Source organism: Dermochelys coriacea, chromosome 8, assembly GCF_009764565.3.
Source record: "Dermochelys coriacea isolate rDerCor1 chromosome 8, rDerCor1.pri.v4, whole genome shotgun sequence".
NCBI lineage: Eukaryota > Metazoa > Chordata > Testudines > Dermochelyidae > Dermochelys > Dermochelys coriacea.
This window is the reverse complement of record NC_050075.1, coordinates 1215465-1236013: the sequence shown is the minus strand read 5'-3', so window position 1 is coordinate 1236013 and position 20549 is coordinate 1215465. Positions and strand designations below refer to the sequence as shown.

At 57.5% G+C, this 20549-nt stretch overlaps 1 protein-coding gene across 12 annotated transcripts in view; it reads right to left on the bottom strand.

Annotated features, from left to right (window-relative positions):
• Positions 1–5415: 5415 nt before the first annotated feature.
• UIMC1 (ubiquitin interaction motif containing 1) overlaps positions 5416–20549 on the bottom strand; it is a 59568-nt gene continuing 44434 nt past the window's right edge. For 3 of the 12 annotated variants that reach the window (XM_038412664.2, XM_043520619.1, XM_043520618.1), the window contains 6 exons: positions 17504–17672; positions 12471–12549; positions 11097–11217; positions 10621–10684; positions 9526–9568; positions 5416–8532 (listed from right to left, as the gene is read on the bottom strand). In XM_038412664.2, the coding sequence (XP_038268592.1) occupies positions 8328–8532; positions 9526–9568; positions 10621–10684; positions 11097–11217; positions 12471–12549; positions 17504–17672 (681 nt within the window). In that variant the 3' untranslated portion in view covers positions 5416–8327. The other 9 variants (XM_043520616.1, XM_043520617.1, XM_038412660.2 and 6 more) reach the window with 9 other exon arrangements.

Genomic DNA, 20549 nt, shown 5'->3' with positions numbered 1-20549 from the left:
GGTTCAATCCTGCCTGCCGACGACCAGGGTCTGTCAATGTTACACATGTTCCAGATGCACGGACGTGCTCCAATAAGGATGTGTCATGGCATGAGGGGGAGTCAGGGCCCTGCACCCCCACTTCTTACGATTCACCATGACTCTCAGCCAGCCAGTAGAACAGAAAGTTTATTAGGGATGACAGGAACATAGTTCAACCCACAGCTTAAAGGCATAAACCGGATCCCTTAGTCAGGCCCTTCTGGGGGTAGGGAGATTAGACCCCAGCCTGGGGCTCCCTCCTCTTCCCCAGCCAACTCCCCAAAACTGGAAACCCTTCCAGCCATCTCCCCCAGCCTCCCCCCTGCTCCTCCTCCAGCCTTTGTCCAGTTTCCCTGATAAAGGTGTTACCTGGCCCCAACCCCCTCCCAGCTCAGGTTACAGGCTCTCAGGTCTCCCATCCCCAGTGAAACTCCCCTGCCACATTCCCAGGTCAACAATCCCCCCTCCCTGCTGCGTCACATCTCTCCCCACTTAGAGACTGAACTGAGCGGGGTCACTCTGACCAGTGACCTGGAGAAGTTTGGGGCCCCCTCTCCGGGACAACGCATCCGCTATCATGTTGGCGCTTCCCTTCATATGGACCACGTCCATGTCATAGTCCTTTAGGAGCAGGCTCCATCTCAGGAGTTTGGCGTTGGCTCCTTTCATCTGGTGCAGCCAGGTCAGGGGAGAGTGGTCGGTGCACACGGTGAAGTGTCGCCCGAAGAGATGTGGCTCTAGTTTCTTAAGGGCCCACACCATGGCCAGCCACTCCTTCTCGATGGCCACGTAGGGTTGCTCTTGGGGTAGCAACTTCTTGCTCAGGTACACGATGGGGTGTCTCTCCCCCTTTTCATCCTCCTGCATTAACACCACCCCCAGGCCCGTGTCTGAGGCGTCAGTGACACTGCTCGGTCCAGACCACCTTGTCTGGCTTCCCCTTCTTGCATAGCTTGGTGATGGGGGTGGCTATGGCACTAAAGCAGGGCACAAACCTTCGATAGTATCCTGCCAACCCAATAAAGGCCTGGACCTGCTTTTTGGTGTGGGGAGCGGGCCAGTCTCTGATCACCTCCACCTTAGCTGGTTCCGGCTTTAGGCGGCCACTCCCCACCTGATGGCCCAGGTAAGATACTTCAGCCATCCCCACCTTGCACTTCTCCGCTTTTATGGTGAGCCCAGCCCCCTGGAGTCAGTCCAGCACTTGTCTAACCCGGGACACCTGGTCCTCCCAGGTCTGGCTAAAGACACAGATGTCATCAATATACGCCACGGCAAAACTCTCCATCCCCCTCAGTAGCTGATCCACCAGGCGCTGGAAGGTGGCCGGCGCTCCCTTGAGGCAGAAAGGCAGGGTCAGGAACTCAGAGAGCCCCAGAGGGGTGATAAAGGCCGATTTCAGCCGGGCATCTGCATCCAGCAGCACTTGCCAGTAGCCCTTTGTAAGGTCCATGGTGGTGAGGTACTGAGCTCCTCCCAGTTTGTCTAGGAGCTCGTCAGGCCTGGGCATGGGGTTGGCATCAGATACAGTGATGGCACTGAGCTTCCAATAGTCCACACAGAACTGGATCGACCCGTCCTTTTTGGGGACCAGCACCACTGGCGAGGCCCAAGGGCTGGCCGATGGCTGGATCACCCCCAAAGCCAGCATGTCCCGGACCTCTCTTTCCAGATCCTGAGCAGTTTTCCCTGTGACTTGGAAGGGGGAGCATCTTATTGGCGGGTGCGATCCTGTCTGCACCCGGTGGACAGTCAGATTAGTGCGTCCAGGCTGGTTGGAAAACAGGTGTCGGTACAGATGCAGCACCCCCCTGATCTCAGCTTGCTGGGCAGGGGTTAGCTGATCCAAGAGGGGAATTGTTTCCAGGGGTGAACCAGCTCTGGTCCCAGGGAATAGATCTACTAAAGGGTCATCTCCCTGCTCCTCCCAATGTCCACACACGGCCAACACCACATTCCCACTGGCCAGGCCCATGAGTTCAGCAAGTCTCTCTCGGAAGATCAGGACATACTCCACCACTGACTCTCCATTGGGAGTGGCCTTCCCCTCCCATTCGTCTCTCATCAGGTCCAGGTCCTCCTTCCATATAACAGTTTGAAAGGCAAAAATCCGGTAGACTCCTGGGGGTACCTCCCTGTACACGAACAGCAGGTGCAGTAAGTACTTGTCCCAATCCTGCGGGTGCTGGTTCATAAAGGTTTTCAGCAACATCTTTAGCGTCCCATTGAGCCTCTCCACCAGCCCATTGGACTGGGGGTGATACGCTGAGGCCTAGTTGGGCTGGACCCCACATTTCTCTCACAAGCACCGGAGCAGGGCCGACATGAAGCCGGATCCTTGGTCTGTCAAAATTTCCTTGGGGAACCCCACTCGGCTGAAAATGGTCAGCAGCGCATCTGCCACGGTGTCTGCTTCAGTGGAAGCTCAGGGCACTGCCTCAGGGTAGTGGGTGGCAAAATCTACCACCACCAGAATGTATTTCTTCCCCGACCGGGTCGTCTTGCTGAGAGGCCCCACCATGTCCATGGCCACCTTCTGGAAAGGTTCCTCTATGATGGGCAAAGGTTTCAAAGCTGCTTTCCCCTTGTCCCGGGCTTTCCCCACCCTCTGACAGGGGTCACAGGATCGGCAATACTGCCGGACAGTGGTAAAGACCCCAGGCCAGTAAAAGTTCTGTAGCAGCCTCTGCCGGGTGCGCTGGATTCCCTGGTGCCCTGAGAGGGGGATGTCATGGGCCAGGTACAGTAGCTTGCGGCGACACTTCTGGGGTACCACCAGCTGCCTCCTGACCCCACAGGACTCCACTTCCCCTGGGGGAGCCCATTCTCGGTACAGGAACCCCTCCTCCCACAGGAACCTCTCCCGGCAACCTCTGCTCATGGTCCGTACCGCACTGAGGTTGGCCATGTCCCTGAGCTTCCGCAAGTAGCTCAGTGGTTTGAGCATTGGCCTGCTAAACCCACGGTTGTGAGTTCAATCCTTGAGGGGGCCATTTAGGGATCTGAGGCAAAAACTGGGGATTGGCCCTGCTTTGAGCAAGGGGTTGGACTAGATGACCTCCTGAGGTCCCTTCTAACCCTGATATTCTGATTTCTGGAACTCAGCAGCTGGGGAAGGGATGGGGGCCTGCTCCTTCTCGCTGGCCGGGTCTGAGGCTGCAGCTTCTCTGTGCCGTGCCCCATAGCGCCCCCTCCCCACTGAGATGGGGTCCTGCGCCTCCGGTGAGGTATCCTTCCCGAGGTCAGGGTGCAGTGCCCCTCGGCGGCTCTGCCTATGGGTCATGACCAGGGCACCCTGGAGGTTGCTTGGCCAGTCCTCCAGGTCACCCCCCATCAACACCTCAGTGGACAAATGGTGGTGCACCCCCATGTCCTTGGGGCCCTCCTTGGCCCCCCATTTCAGATGTACCCTCCCCACAGGTTCTGCCATCAGGGTCAGGTTGGTGTTGGGCACCACCCGATCTGGGCCACCACTTCAGGCCAGGCCAGCGTCACTTCAGCACCCATGTCCCAGTATCCCTGGACCTTCCTCCCATCCACTTCCAGGGGAACAAGGCACTCGCTCCGCAGGGACAGCCCCGCACCCACCCTGTAAACCGAGAACCTTGAGTCTGGAGCATCCAGCCCTCCAGAGGCGCTGGTCTGGGGCACTCCTCCCTCCTGAGCAGGTGGTAAGCTGCCAGCCCCCCTTGCCTGGGAAGCCTTCCCCTCATCTGGATGGGTCCCTACCCAGTTAACCCTGTGTGGGTTCAGTCTGCTCAGTCTGTTCCTGAGTTTGGGGTACTGGGCCCATATGTGGCCTCTCTGGCCACAGTGATAGCAGCTCATGTCCCCTTGCTTCCCTCGAGCGGGTCGGTGGTCCTGATGCCAGATGTTCCCCTTGGGAGGGGGTTCGCCATGTTCCCCCTTTGGGAGGTCCCAGGGTGACTCTCTCTCTGCATCATGGGGGGCCTGTTCCTTTGGGATTCCTCCCTGCCACCCCTTGACTGGCTGTTCACAAACTCATTGGCCAGGTGCCCTGGGTGCTGCGGGTTCTCTGGCTTTTTGTCCACCAACCATAGCCTCAGGTTGGAAGGGCGCTGTTCATACAGTTGCTCCAGCACAGTCAGGTCGAGCAGGTCCTCCTTCGTCTGGGCCCCATCTGCTCACTTGAAGGCATAATCCTCCATGCGGGTGGCCCGCTGCAGATATGTGACCTCAGGGGTTTGATACTGACTCTGGAACCTTTCCCGATACCTCTTGGGAGTCAGCCCAAACTCGTGTAGCAGGGCCTTTTTGAATAGTTCATAGTCCCTTTTCTCTGCCCCTTCCATTTGGCTGTACATTGACACTGCTTGGGGTGCAGTAAGGGGGTGAGAAACGCAGGGGCAACCTGGTGCAGCTCGCAGGTGTTCTCAAAGGCAATGAGGAAGTCATCTATGTCACCGCTACTCAAAGTGGTGGTCTGCCCACCGGTGCCAGTCTGCGAGCCATTGGCTGCTGGTCTGCACACACATTGGAAAAAAAAATGCTGGTCCCCCACATCAGATAGCTTGAGAAGCACTAATCTATGTCCTCCCCCTCCTTACGCTGGGCCAGGACGCACTTATCAAAGCTCGGCACAGTCTTGGTCCTCCTTCACTCACTGCAGCCGGAGGCTCGGTGCTCCTCAGTTTGGCCAGCTCCAGCTCACGCTGTTGCTGCTTTTGCGATCCTCCAGCTCTCTCAGTTTTATCTCCCTCTCCCCTTCCAGCCGCCTCTGCTCCAAGGATGGGGAGCTCTGCTGGGAAGATCCCTGGCTAGCTGCCGGGGTCAGGGTGCCCTCGGTATTCACTGGGCTCCTCCCCAGGCATAGGTAGGAGGGGTCTCGGGATGCCCTCGGCAGCCGTCTGACCCCTCCCAGCTGGGTCAGGCACCAGGGTCCACACTGCCTCTGCCAGGCTGCTTCCCTCAGAGACAGGGATCGGTTCCTTGGAGCCACCCTCCTCCTCCAGCTGGGCAATCAGCTGCTCTTTGGTGAGCCTCCCAATGCGCAGCCCCCTCTGCCTGCACAGCTCACCAGGTCGCTCTTATGGCACTTAGCATCCATCTCCCTGCTGGCCACTCGCAGGCCTGGGTGCTCTCAGCTCCCCACGGCTTCCAGGACCCCCTAGTGTGCCAGCCTTCTCCAGGTCACCACTCCCTGGGGTTAAGCGTAGCTCCTCTGCCCCCCGAAACCGCTTCTCTCTGAATCTTCAGCATGCCTGGTCCCTGTTAATCTCCCTTCGTTTACTGCTCCCCAGTCACTTACTGCAGGAAGCGCCGTCCACGGGGTGCAGTACATCCCACTGCTTCCACCAGTTGTCATGACATGAGGGGGAGTCAGGGCCCTGCACCCCCACTTCCTGCGATTCACCGTGACTCTCAGCCAGCCAGTAGAACAGAAGATTTATTAGAGACGACAGGAACACAGTTCAAACCAGAGTTTGCAGGCATAAACAGGATCCCTTAGTCAGGCTCTTCTGGGGGGCAAGGAGATTAGACCCCAGCCTGGGGCTCCCTCCTCTTCCCCAGCCAACTCCCCAAAACTGGAAACCCCTCCAGCCATCTCCTCCAGCCTCCCCCAGCTCCTCCTCCCGCCTTTGTCCAGTTTCCCGGGCAGGTGTCACCTGGCCCCAACCCCCCTCCTGGCTCAGATATCTTCCCTCAAGGGAAGTCTCCCCTCCCCAATGAAACCCCCCCTGCAACATCCCCAAGTCAATCTGCCCCACTCCCTGCTGCGTCACAAGCCCTCGCGTAGCTGCACCCCCCTCCCCGGGCCGGGGCCCTGCAGTCACTCCACAGACGAAGGGTCACTGGCTGTGCCCCACAGAGCAGGAGGGGACTGTCCCATTGGGAGACAATGGCTCAGGTCTGCCCCAGGCCAGCCAAGCAGGGAGGGAAGCCAGACTGCCGCTGGGAACAAACCCCAGGAACCAGCTGCCTCCCCCGGCAGTGGGAGCAGGGCTGGGGATGGTCGCTGCTGAGGCTGAAGCAGAGCTGGACCCAGCTGGGACCCACAGCATCCCCCAGAGCCAGCTCCAGGAGGCGACAGCCCTGGAGAAAGGCCCATGCTGGCCTTTCAGACACCGAGCCCCTCCAGGCCCTGGGCACGGCTCTGGTTCCTGGCCTGGCCAGGGATTGTCTGTGCAGTGACCCAGGCCCGGTGGGATTAATGAGCTGGGGGCACTACCCAGCCATGTGTGCCTGCCCCGGCTCTGCCAGCACTTGCTGCTGGGGGAGCTGGCACACAAAGCCAGAACCTGCCAAGCGGAATCTCTGGGCCGGCCCCCTGGGGGTTGTGTGGGGTGAGTCGGGGAAGGGGGTGGTTCATCCCCCACTAGCATCCCTGGCCGTTGGCAGCCATCGCAGCCAGTGGCAGATTAGCCACTGGGCCACCAGGGGCCCCAGCCAATTGGGTGCCCCCATGCCCTGACCCAGCCCCCTGGCAGGAGTGCTGGGATGAGGGGCAGGGGGAGGGCAGGGAGAACTGTAAGTGGAAGGGGTGGGGCCCCCAGTTGCTCTGCCTAGGACCCCACAAACCCCTAGTCTGCTTCTGGTCACAGCAGAGAATGGACGAGACCAGGAGGCTGAGCTCTCCCCCCTGGCCAGCTGAGACGCGGAGAGCCGGCCTGATGCTGCCCCTACTCCAGAGCCAATTGCAGCAGCTAGGGTGGGGGGTGACTCCCCCCGGCTTAACACGTTATAACCTGCCTTTTTCCATTGCCCAGGCACCAGGGAGCAGTGCCACCAGCCCCCCCATGCTGCCTGGGGAGGCAGGGAGAGACCATGTGCTAGGACTGGGACACCAGATCCATGGGATTGGTGCCGGGGCGGGCACACCGGCTGCCTCCGGGTCCCACATGCTCCATCTGCCCCCAGCGTGCTCCCAGGTCCAGGACTCCAGAGCCACTGCCAGGGTCCCCATTAGCCGGGGCCCAGGGACTAGATGTGGTCTTACCCCCTTCCCAGAATTCCTGCTGGAGCTGACAGGACCAGGGGGCACCAGGCAGAAACAGAGAACACCCCCCACCCCAGCTCCAGCAACTCAGGGGCCTCAGCCAGCTACAATGGGGGGCTGGGCTGCCACAGGTGGAGAACCCTTAGGAAGAGCTCTGGCCCGGGCTTGGGGAGGCTCTGGCATGGCCCCAGGCCAAAGCTGGGCCCTGGCTACCATGCATGCACTGCCTGGGGGCACCTGTGCCAGCGGCTGGGGCTCCCTTTAGCCCTTGGTAAGGCCAGCATGGTCCACGCCTTCCTCCAGGTCACTTCCTGAGCACGGCTGGGCCTCGGGGCGGGGGCTGAGGCAGCAGCTCATTGGCCCAGCCCACACCTCTGAGCTTGGCAGTCTCTGGTGAATGCAGGGCGGGGAGCAGTGGTGTGCCTGCTGGCTGCTGTGCCCATCTGTGCCCACCGGCTGCCATGCCAGTCTGTGTCTGTAAACCAGCAGAGTTCTCAGCACACATCTGATTCCCAGCCAGCAGCCGCTCCCAGGGCCATGCCTGTCCCCGCCAGCACCCAGCTCCCTGGCTTACTGCCTCCGTACAGGATGCAGCACTGCGGGAGCCCCAGCCCAGCCTGAGCAGGTGCCATGGGACTCGGGAGGGCTGGGCCAGCCCACATCACACACCCTGCATTTCTGAAGCTCTGGCATTTCCTGGGCTTGGAGGGGCTCTCCCAGCTCCCCGCAGTCCCCACAGAGCCTGCAAGGCCTCCAGGAAGTACGCTGGGCTCTGGAGCAGGAGAGGATCAAAGGGCACCAGAGCCTCACGTAACAAGCAACTGGGTGCACAGCTAATGCCAGCGCCCCGGCACCCCCACCCCCGCCTTTGGAAACCCTCCTGCTTTCAGGAGAACCCAAAGCAATTGCTGGGATCCTCTGCTGGCCCCGCGCACAGCCCAGCCCTATGCGCGGCCAGGGTAGGGACAGCACTGTACACAGCAGCCCCGCAAGACACAAGGGCCTTTGGGGCGGGCCCAGGCCAGCGCTGGGCACCAAGATTTCTAGTCGCTGGGGCATCACACGCTGCTCCTCCCTGCCCTGGCCCCAAAGAAAGACACCGGATGCTCCCCCGGGTCACTGCCATTCCATAAACACACCCATCAATGTGTGTCAATGTCTGGCTGGAGAGCGCCCCACAGCAAGTCTCTGCCTCCCGGCTCCCAGTCTGGCACGCAAGCACGTCACACTGCCTGGCTGCAGGCAGGGGCTCTGCCCGGGGCTGTCACTGCACCAGGCCTGCAGAGGCTACGGCCCTGCTGCCCCTTCGCTGTGGGTCTCCCGAGGTCCCTTCTCCATGGCTTAAGCCTCAGAATTTCCTTCTCCTCCTCCGGCTGCCCTTGCTCTGCTGCTGGCTGCGAGCTGCCTGCTGCTGGAAGCCCCCTGGGTAGCCTGCGGCTTCGGGAGTGGACACGAAGGGTGGAATGGGCAAGTCACTGAAAGCCAGGTGTGGAAGGGGGCTCTGCGGGGCCAGGCTGCACCCAGCTTCCTCCTCAGCCCCCGACGGGCTGCGCCTGATGGAGAGGAGGAGGGAATGCAAGAGAGAAATGTCAAGCCAGGCAAGAAGCCACCACCATTGAGCCGCCTCTAGGCCCAGCTGCCAAGGCTCCCATTCATGCCGCAAGCCGCTCTGCCCGTCTCCTTTCCAGGCCTGATCACTGGCTGGCGTTGATCCTGTCAGCAGCTGGAAAGGAGGAGCTGCCTGATGCACCCCTGCACAGCTGGCCTGGGCGCTCGCTGAAGGGCCCGGGATGAGCCCCAGGAGTGGGCTGGGCAGTCCTCTAGTCTAGCAGCCCAGGACATCCCAAACCAAGTTCCCCCACCCCCGAACCAGCCACCACCTGCCCTTCCCCAAGTGGAGAATGACCCCTCTTCCTTGCAGGATTTGCCTGCCGAGCCTCCTGCCTGCTACACCCCGTCCCCAATCCCACTCTGCCGGCTGAGCCGCTCTGCCCTCAAAGGAGCCAGGGAGGATCCCAACAAAGCCTCCAAACAGGTTAGCTGGCCACAGCCTCCAGCCAGCTTGTCCTTGGCCAGCACCAAGCCTGGTCAGCTGCAGGGGGCCCTGAGCATGACTCCCCAGGAGCCCCGCTAAACTGCTGACAGCAGGAGATGACAAGCCTGGGCAAGGAGCGCTCAAGGGAGAAAAGCAAAGACCCCGGCTTCCACAGCAGCCTGGCATCCAGGAAGGAAGGGACACGGTCTGGGGAATGAAGTGGGAAGCTGGCACTGAGGCTGAGCCAGAGGCAAAGTGGCCTGTCCCAGTGGCTCTTGAGGGGCTGGTGGAAGTAGGACACCAAGAGGAGCTGCGAGAAGGGGGCTCAGGGCCCCAGCTCTGCTCTCTCTGCCGTGCTCATTCCACGGGCTCTGCACTAATGGCACACAGCCCGGTGGCACAGTCACAGCCAGTGCCGGGCACTGCTGCCCAGAACAGCCAGCGACACCACGCTGCTGGGGCAGGGCAGACAGGGAAAAGAAAACCTGCAGTTCGCAAAGCCCCGGCTGACCTCGGGTCTCCTCCTGCTGCTAGCATGGCCCCCGCATCAGCATCTGCAATGAGAACACAGCAGAGCCTCATATAGACGCAGCAGCTGTCTCTGGGAGCCAGCGGCACTGCTGACCGCGGCAACATGCCTCCATGTGGGGCAGGGGACCCTGACACAAGCCGACTGCACTCCGCTAGCAGGAGCAGCCCGGGCTGCAGGCAGGCTGCATCCCGGGGCATGCTTGGGAGACAGACACACCTAGTGAATCTCAATCCCAGACGCCTGGCCGGGCCATCCCTCGCACTGAGCAGCGATGCCGGGTTGCAGCAGGGCCGACTCTCGGAGCACAGCATTCACTAGCACACTTAGGGACTGGGACACGTCTGTTCTGGGGATCGGCCCCAGAGTCCAACACGGGGACAAGCCAGGAGCATGGAGCCCCCGCTTCACATCAGCAGCAGGGCTGGGGAGGCTTTTCCTACCCCAAGCGCTCCATCTGCTTAGGGATGAGCCTGGCCACCCTAGGCTGGCTAGACAGCCTGCCCCCACCTCCAGCTGCCAGCTCTCTTCCACTCCAGGCCAGGAGCACGTCTCAGGTGACATGGGGCATGGGCGTACTGCAGGGCACAGCCAGCCCCAACAGAGCCTGCACACGGGTCCCTGGGAGCCTGCGTGGCAGGTGAAATCAGCCACTGCCCACTGGGTCAGGCTGAGGGGCTGAGACCCCTTGTTACCAATGGGCTCAGAGCTCCAGTAAGCACTTGTGTTGGTGTCCCTCTGCCCCGCCTGCTCTGGTCAGTGGCCCCAGGCTCTGTCCGTGCTAAGAGAGGTGATGGGCTGTAGGGGTCAGCCACTGCCTAGCAGAGGGGAGCCCCCGGCAGGAGCACTTGCCCGGAGATCAGTGGGGTTCCCGGAGCATATGGGGAAGAGATACAGGCCCAGGTCTTTCCCCCATGGCTTGCCAACAGCCAGCTCCCCTGGTGGGATCAGAGCCAGCTGATACTGGGGCAGCGCTGGGTTACTCCCAGTGGCTAGCAATGCTGTGTCGAACAGCCCGGGCCCCACAGTGTAAGTGGGGGTGATGGTGCGTGTGCTTTGGAGATGTGGTGGCCCCACCTGCAGACTTGCACTCGGACATCTCCAGCATGCTGAGGAGTCTGCCTTCACTCCGCCCAATGTCCTGTGACAAAGAAGAACACAGAGCCATCATGGGGCTGCCAGGGAGGGCCCCGCTCCGTCCCCAGCCTGCCCTGCCCAGCCCAGCCTCTCCCAGGGACCGTGGCAGGTGGCCTGGGCTCCCTTTCACAGTCCTGTCCCCCTGCCTGTGCCTCCCTCCCAGCAATTCCACCTGTGGTCACCCAGGAACTGGCCTGATTGGGGTGCAGCAGGACAGGCCCAGCCCTCCCCCCACACTTGGAGTGTGCTGATGCTCTTGTAACAAGGCAATAGGTGACCGTAGCTGCAGCACCGCCATGGGCAGAGCCGGATCCACCCAGCCAATCACATGCTCGCTCACGCTGGAGGCCAAGCAGCAGAGCTGATGCAGAACAAATCCCCCTGTGCCTTGAAATGAGGCTGGACTCTACCCTCACCTTGGCACTGCGCAGCCTCCGGTTTCCCTGCGTGTCCCTCGCAGCCTGCAGACAGCCATCCACATGCCTCGGATACTCCGCCAGCGGCACCCGGGCCTTACAAAGGTAGCACTTCTCACACCTGCTGGGCAAGGGAAGCAGAGCAGTGTATTAGGATTCACTTTGCAGCTGGGGTGTCACTTACGCCCACCGTGGCGTTTTACTTCTCCAGACCATTCCACTGATGAGGCACGTCTGTGGAGCAGCATTGGCTCAGTGGGATTGCCTATAAAGCCAGCCCGATGCCAGTCAAAACAATGGAGTGATCACTCGTTTCCCCTGTCTGCTTCTCTGTCCCCCACGGCTGCAGCAGTGGGATGGTAATGAAATCAGCTCAGCTGATGGCTCAGCCATAAAACACCCTGTCAAACTGTAGAAATGAAGAGTTCAGGGCATACATGTTGCTGGAGAAGCAATCGCTGTTCAGGAGAGGTGTCTCGATTACTGGAGGGAAGTGTGGGGCCCCACGCTCTCCAGTATGTGCAAGGAGAACCACCAGCACACTCCACGCAGTGGGTTCTTCTCTGATGATTTCTTTCCAGGCAGTGCTGATTACCAGATAATGTGTCTAAGCAGAAGCTGTCCTCTCTGTAATTAGCCTAATTCCATTAGTGATGTTGCCATCACTACATCCACTGTTTGTAATGGCAGAATAGCTTCCCCAGCAGGGATTGTACTGTCAGATCCTCTCTTCGGAGTCTCTGTGTGGGAGGGAGGAGGTGAGCTGCACAGGGAGAGATTCATCAAAACCACAGGTTTCAGAGTAGCAGCCGTGTTAGTCTGTATTCGCAAAAAGAAAAGGAGGACTTGTGGCACCTTAGAGACTAACGAATTTATTAGAGCATAACCTTTCGTGAGCTACAGCTCACGAAAGCTTATGCTCAAATAAATTCGTTAGTCTCTAAGGTGCCACAAGTCCTCCTTTTCTTTTTATCAAAACCACTGCAACTCTGGAAGTCTAAATGAATTAAGCTCATCAGTCCAGGTGCCATCCTGTCAGCCTTCCCACCTACCCTCTCCCTTGCACAGGGCTCCTGCACTCAGCAAACTGCCTGTATTGGCCCACCTGACACCCCTCCATGCTTCCGAACGGCATGGCGAGCTCGCTGAAATTAACTGAATGCAATGGAGAGTATGAAAAGAAACAGATTTCTTTTGTGCTTGTCTGAGGACACCTAGATACCATCAAGGGGTTTAGATACCACAGTGATGGGACCCAAGGGAAGAACACAGATTATGGGGAAGTTGCTACAAAGAAACAGGCAGGAATAGAGACATGGGCTGGGGGACGGGCTGCACAGAAACAAGCTCTAAGAAGCCAGCATACCTACTTACTTGTCAATGTCTACGGGGGTCGGGACATCTCTGCCTCTGCCAGCTCTACTCCTTGTTTCTCTCTGTCGCTGAGTGAGCGCTTAAGACACAAACAGAAAGAGTTACCCAGTTGCTGGGTGGCTTCTCCCTTCCTGACAGCATTCTAGGGCTTGGAAAGCACCTGGGGTGGGACGTGTTTCAAACTCAGGTGCTGCCCGGCAGCAGCGGGATGTGTGATGGGAAAGGAAAAAGAGGCACTGGGATGCCGATGGGCAGAGTCTTCCCTTCTGCAAAATCGACAACTGGACAACTCAGACTGGTCCTGCCAGGGTCCTGGGAGTTTGCTGCCCTTCCTGAACCCAACCAGTGGCTCCGGCAGGAGGCTTCCGCCAGCCCCCTGGAAGGGGCTTCGGGTCAAGTTTGTGGTTTAACTAAAGTTCCCGTGAAATGGAACAGCGGCCTACGACCTGACAAAGCCAGCTGCTGCACTGCTCCCCCGTTTTCCCAGATCAAGGATCGGGTAGAGAGAAGAACTGACTGGTCAGAGGGTGGGTCCAGTGAGCCCCTCCCACCAGGGCTGTGACTCGCTTCCAAGAAAGTTCCAGTTCCCTCCCCTGGGTGAGAGCTGGGATGGCTGAGTCACACTCCCTGACACACACAGTAAATCTCAAGTCACTGCCTCGCTCTGAGCCTCTGTTTCCCCATGTGTGAAATGTGGTACCGACCCCCACTGTCATGTGCTGTGAGATCTCAGGGGAAAGCGCTCTGTAGGCACTGGGCAAAGGAAAGGGCTTCCCCCACCAGATGGCCAGGAGCTGCTGCAGTCTTTCCAGACTAGCGTTCTGATGAGTGGAGCCAACAAGCAGCTCTGCAGACCTGCTCTCCAGGCATCTGTAGGGAGAATTTCGATGTGTTTGTCTCTTGCGGTTGAATTGCTCTCAGCAGATTCCTGCTGACATGCCACCCACTAAGTTCCTCAGGGAGTGTTTCGATATCTCATCCGGCTCCAGTAGGGATGTTTGAGTTTCCAGCTCACAACAGATGTTGCTGTAAGTACTCCCGGGCAACCTGGCTACGGGACAAAGCGCATGAGAGCTGTCTTACAGCCTGGCATCGGAGCTTCTGGGATTAGCGAGGCTCCTGAGGAGAAAGGCCTGACTCCGGGATACAGATACCGTCCACCAGTTACTGTTTGCTAATGTCTGTTATCACAGAGCTCTGTGCCTGTGCAGAATGGAGAAAACCGCAGAATTTGGAATTCACACAGCCCAGGTCTGAAGCAAGCCCTGACTTTCTTTTCTCCTTGGTGCTGGCCCAGGAGGCCAGTCAGTGACTAGAGCTAGCCGCTGCCTTTCGCACCGCCCAACACGCAGCCCAGCAGCCTCCTGGGAGTGGTGGAGAAATGAACCACTGGGCAACAGCCCTCGGCAGCCCCCAGCAAGGACTCCTTTGTTCACCCCTCGCCTGGACTAGGTGTGAACCAGTGGCCTAGCCGTGTCCTGGCACTGATTCCTGAGGCCTCCCAGAGCCCTCCTGACTCAGGGGTGTTTGTCAGCATGGCGAGAGCCACTCTCTCCATGGGGGTGGTGCTGTTAATATTCCTTTAACGCCGTCTCAGGACGCCGTGTGCACTCGCTCAGGTGTTAATCAGTTCTATTTTTTCCAAAAGCAGAGAGCCCATCTGGCGCGACAGGCCTGTTAGAAATCTTTGGGATCACACGGGAAGACCCAGCTGTGCTACCGAGAGCAGCAGGAGTAATGGAGAAACATGGCCAGCATTGCTGATCGACTCCATCACACGCACATGAGCCCGCTTGCTAGCTACGGTTTCAAACGCTGAACAAGAGCGCCATTGCTCACCCCCTCCACCCCGATCCCTAGAGAGGCCTTTTGGAAGAGATCCTCAAGAAAGAGAGCACCTCTGGGGAACTGGGCTCACCCCAAAGACAGAGTCCTGACCCAGCACACTAGAAGCCTCGTAATCTCTCCCAGGCCATGCCACTCTCTTGTGAAATCCGAAATGTTCTACAATGCAGAGCATGTCTGTGAATGGACTTGTCTCCATCAGCTCTGTGTCAGGACAGCCAGGCACGGGTGCCTCCTGCCTGCGCAAGGCTCCAGTGCTCCCCTGGAAAATGATTCCACATTTGTCCTTCGTCCCCATCACCACTGGCATGGCTGTTGGCCTGTCAGCCAAGGCAGGTCTTACAGTCAGTGCACGGGAATGGGAGCCAGGACTTGCTGTGTGGCTTGGGGCAGGTCCCTTGCATGTTCGCTTGTGGGTCTATCTCACCAGAGCGTAGAGAGGCTCAATAACCGTATGCCTAACACTCGGCAGGTGCGAAGTGCCATCCATGCATTACGACGCTTCCTGCCCTTTGCACGAGGCTTGTGTTTGTTCAGGCTGCGTCTCCCCACCCCGAGCTGTCTCGTCCCATTACCAGCAGGCTGTTTTTGTGCAGATCCTATTAATGGAAAGATTCTCTAGCATGTTGGCCCCTTTGGGAAGTGATGAAGCGTTTCCCTGCCCCAATTGTGTTACTCTTTTTGCTGCATCAGTGCCACTTCTCTTGGTGTTGGGAGCTTTGTACGTATCAGCACTGCGGCTGGTGCTCTGGAAACTGATGGTAGGGTGTCAGTTGCACGTGAAGTGAGGGAGAGGGATATGGCGTCTCCTGTCACTCACTGTGGAACAGGAAGGCTGGGACAGTGTGAACAGAATGGAATGGGCGGTTAGTCAACAGCCGTGGTATTTGGTAAAATACAAGGCTTTCTTCCTGAATACTGAGGTGGGTGTATTTGTGGTAGGAGCAGCAAAGCACAGCAGAGGGCAGAGACCCAAGGCAGAACGTGGGAACTCCTTTCGAGTCCTTCAGTTCTCATTCCAGACTCACAGGCCCTTTAGAGCTTGTGCCTGGGGGTGAGGGGCACACACATTCACTAGGGATGAGCAGCCACCCCACAGGGGTCAGGAACATTCATTACACCAGCAGCGAGGAGCCCACCACTCCCCATCCTGGCACGATGTCTAGGGCTTAGAACAAACTCTTCAAGCCCTACTGAATTTACTCAGAAACAAGCCCTCAGGAAAGCACAAGCAGGACTTTGGGACCAGAGTCGGCATTCTGGAATCCTTTAGTCTGGAAGAGAGTCCACACAGGGAACTGTTTCAGTCAACTGTCCCATATATACAAGCCCTAAGGGGCTGTCTACACTGTAGTGTAAGCCCAGGGTTTGTAGAACCTGAGTTAGCAGACCCTGGGTTTGTTAACCTAGGGCTTGAGCATCTACACTCAATTGTAAGCTCAGGTCAGGAATTGTTGAACCCTGATATGAGCCCAAGTCCAACCACCAGACTTCCTTGTGCCCTCCCAAAATGCGGCCACTCTAGCCCTTAGTTTGAGGTGCAGCGTGGGAGAACGTGACAGACCACCTAGCCTGACTGTCCACAGGACAAAGGAAGTTAGCCTGTGGAATACTTTTGGCCAACTCCCAGGGCACAAGTCCAGTGTGGCTGCGTCTCCAATGCAAAGCAATAGGGCTTGAACGCAGATCTCACCTTGACTCAGGCTTGGACCCTCCACACCCATGGGTTTCTGGGACCCAGGGTCTGAGCCTTGGGTTAGTGTGACTTGTGTGGAGATGGACGGTAGGTTAGGCTTACACTAAGGGTACATCTACACTGGAGTAAAAGCCCTGCGTCCCAGCCACAGCTGACCCAGGTCAGCTGACTGGAGCTCGCAGGGCTTTGGCTGCAGGGCTAAAAATTGACGGATAGATGTTCAGGCTCAGGCTGGAGCCCAGGCTCTGGGACCTCCCCCTGACAGGGTCTCAGAGCTTGGGCTCTAGCCTGAGCCCAAATGTCTACATTGGGAAGCAGCAACTCTGACAAAGAATTGGGAGTCGTGGTGGCTAATCAGATGGACATGAGCTCCCAGTGTGACACGGTAGCCAAAAGACCTAATGCGATGTTGGGATCTGAGTAGGCGCAGAGAGGTGATTTTCCCTCTGTATTCAGCACTGGTGCAACCACTTCTGGAATCCAGTGCCCAGTTCTGGAAGGATGTTGGCAAAGTGGGGAGAGGTCAGAGTAGAGCCACAAAAATGACAGAAGGATTAGAAAACCTGCCTGATAGTGACAGACTTGAGGAGCTCCATCTATTTAACTTAGAGAGAAAGTTGCGGGGTGAGTTGATCCCAGTTCATCCATATCTACATGGGGAACAAATACTTAATAATGGGCCCTTCCGTCCCACAGAGAAAGGTCTGACCCGACCCAGTGGCTGGAAGCTGAAGCCAGATGAATTCAGACTGGAAATAAGACAAAAAATTTTGATAGTGAAGGAAACTAACCACTGGAACAACTTACCAGGGTGGTGGTGGATTCTCCATCCCTGGCACTTCTTAACTCCAGACTGGCTGTTTATCTAACAGCTCTGCCCTAGGGATTATTGTTGGGCAGGTCTCTGGCCTGTGTTACGCAGGAGGTCAAACTAGATGATCACAATGGTCTCACTTGGCCTTGGGATCTATGAATAGTCCCTCTCGCTGAGTCAATCCTTTCTGCACAGCACTTGGCTCGGCAGCTCACTATGTGCTGGACTTGTCATGTGCTCAGTGCAGGCTATGTGCGGGGTGAAGGGCTCCCTCCTTCTCCCTGCTCCGTGGGCCTGGGATTTTCCTAGCTGAGGTGCATGGTATGGTCCTAGAGGGGTCCTGCATTGTGGGATTGCAGGAGACAGCCAGGGCTGGACCCTGGAGCCATGTTCACAGTGGACTGCTAAGTAACATACTGACTACAAGGAAATTCTAAGACTTGGCAGTGCAATGAGTGCTGGAAAGCCACCAGGATTCAGAGTGCCCTCTGGGGCAGGCGGAACCAGGAAGAGGGGAGGAGGCCTTTCTCACACACCTTTCAGCGGGCCTCAGCAAGAGAGTTGGAGAAGCTTGTGTGTTTGCTACGCTCTCTGTACCCAAGAGTCTGAGGCGTGCTGAGACTCTCAGCACACACACACACTCACAGAACCAAGGAATGAGACAAGTGTTTAGCAGACCTGGAACATCTTCATTTGCATCCTGCGCCACGATGCCGTTACAATACATGGCGTGCAGCTCAATCTCAGTGGCTGGAAACCCTTGATCACACAGCGGGCATGACACACTGTCATCAGCGGACGGGCTGCATTCAGATACCGTATTCCCAGCTTCTTCATCTCCATCAGCCTGAGGAAGGGGACAAGAAATCAGCCAAATAGCTCTTGCTGTTTCACTCTTCACGCCTACCCAAAAGCGCCTTGCTGTCTTGCAGCTACTTACCCTCCTGCAGACACTGCATTTCTCGGGCACATTCATCCCACGACACAAGTCAGATCTAGTAACTGCAATGACGAGTGCCCTGCCTGAGCCAACACCACAGCACTACTATCAAATGCTTGTTCCGAAGGCAGCATGTCCTGCCAAATCACCACGAGGCATCCCCGGCCATTCCATTTAAGGCAAGGCTCACCCGTGCTGCCACCACGCATCGCTGGGTAAAATGTAAAGCAACCCTGCCGGAGACCCCGAGAGTGCCGGCAACAAACCCAGCGAGGTGCACGAAAGACTCATGTGGCAAAGCAAGAGTTCATCACGAGACGTCAGCGCAAGCCACACGTCTGGGACCCTGATGAAGGGAGGCTCCCACCCTCTTAGTGGGTGAGCTCAGAGCAATGGCCAGGTTCCTCCAGTCCGGGTCATGGGGGGCAGGGACAGAGGCAAAGGGGGAAAGATAAAGGCGATACGGTTGACAATCTGTTACTAAAAGTTACCAATCGTGGCTTTTCTCCAGAACTGTGTGATCTAAAACCATCAGGCCGTCAGCGCCTCTGGCCTCACCTAGCTCCAGCCTCTGCAGCTCAGTGCTAGCCACTCTCAGGAATGCACACCGAGCCGAGCCGTAACCTAGCAGAGTTTGGCAGAGGCGGCCGTCTGACCACTGCTGCCTACGAAAGCTCTACCCACAGGCGGCCTCCTGACCTTTGAGAAAAGGACAGAACCTGTTTCCCCAGCCAGGACTGGTGTGTGTAAATATTAATTAGCTAGAAGGAACTTGCAGGACCAGAAGTGGCTCTAGCAGGCCAGCCAGTGACACACACAGTCAGCTAGGAACTGATGTTACTGTCTTCTAAGGGCACAATTCCAGGAAAACTGTAATTAGGGTCATGCTGTCTGCTCAACCCCTGCTGCATGTTCTGTCTTATGACTCAGTCTGTCGCTGAGTAAGAATCTGCACTGCCAAGAGTGAGCCCCATCCTGGACTCCCTTCCTGTGCTTACCTCACAAGCCCCACCCACATCAGTGTGCGTGCGAGTCTGCAGGACTGGGCTGTATCTCACAAGGCACCTCAGGAAACGCCCTGGGATTGCTGGCTGACCGGCTCTCAGCGGAGAACGCCAGGGCAGTCAACCCTCGCAGCCCTTCCACACAAAGCATCTTTCCAAGGAACCTGACTCCCAAGCAGGAGAGCTGGAGCGAGCGTTTCTCAGTTCTACTGTGGGAAGTTCAACAACTTCACAGTTACTGCTCTGGCACTTCCACGCCATTTTCCATTCTCTGGCTCCCTGCATCCTGTTAAGCTCCATTACACTTTAGCGTGTCATGAGGACATGCCAATACAAAATCAGACATGCCAAATATGAATGTTCAGATCAGATCGGTGTTACCCTAATCAGATGACACATGCAGATGTGAGGAGACAACAGCAGGCGCTGCTCTTCTCATTTCCACTTGAAAAGCAATCGTAAAGATCACATCTTTTGCAAATGCCAGGTGTCCAAACACACCACTTACGCTCTCGCTGTAAGTAACTCATTTTAAATATAAATACAACAGCATATAACAAAACCTGTCAGCTGGCTCCCGAAACAGCTTGTGCCATGCCTTACGAGAATGGCTTTTGGAACCCATAACTGCACGCCGGCCGAGCCAGGCCTGGTGTGCTCTCAGGTAGAAGAGCGCCCAGCACTAAGCAGCCCCACATGGAGGTCTCAAGTTCCAGGGCAGGCCCAGGCCTGGACACCAGCTGGGAGAAGGGTCTGGTTGTTCCACAGCTCATATGCTAACCCCCGAGCCAAGCGACAGGCATTTCTGCCTCTGGCCTAGAAGGCAGAAAGCTCAAAGCCTCCCCTGGCCGTGGGCCTACGCCAGCATCAGCACAGCAGAGTAGTGCCCATGCCCAGGGAGGTACCTTCTCTAGTGCTCGGTGCTCTGTCACTGACATCTGAGCCACTAGCTGTCGACACAGAAGCAGGAGACTCCATGGGCACCATCTAAAGGTTGTAAGGGACGAGCCCAGCATCCTCGCCATGATCCCCTGACTCTGCCAAAGTCTCCATGAGCACTGGTGTCCCGTGCACAGTGGTGGCTGCACTATCTCACGGATGTACCGTGCTCTGAGGTGTGGCAGGACAAAAGGCCCAAGGGAACAGCCTCTGGGTTGCTAAGAGCCCATGACAAAGACGCTGTAGACTCCCGAAACTCTTTTCTCACACATGCCTCTCGTGCTGCCGTCCTGTACCCTGCCGGAGCAGCATTTGGGAACCCCTTCAATTGTCCTCTGTAAATTAATACCCAAAGGAGCTTTTTTCAGAAGCGGGTCCGGAAGCCAGCTGTCGTTGCTGTGACACCTGCCCAGATGTGGCAACACAGGCATGAGGCCTCGAGAACGGCCTGGCCCTAGATTAATTTATTTCATCTTATAAAAGCCAGGCTCTGAGCTGTCCCCAGGCTCCCTGCTCCGCTCCTCTCTGGGCTCCACACTGGACCCGGGCTCTCCGGCTCAATCCAACCCAGCAAAATCAAACCTCCCCACTCAATCCCCTCCGAGAACACAGGGGACAACCAAGGTTTGCAGCATGCCCCAAGGTTCAATGGATTCTTCCGAGTCCCAGCCTCACCCCTGAGATTACCAAAGTGCAAGTTCGGTTATAGCAGGGACTCACAGATAGCCAGCAGGACTTTTCCTGCAGCACTGATACCCCTTGGCCTCTTCCCTCAGGGCCAGCAATTGGCTCTGCCCAACAGCTGGTTGACATCCTGCAGCCCAATGATGGGGATTAGCAG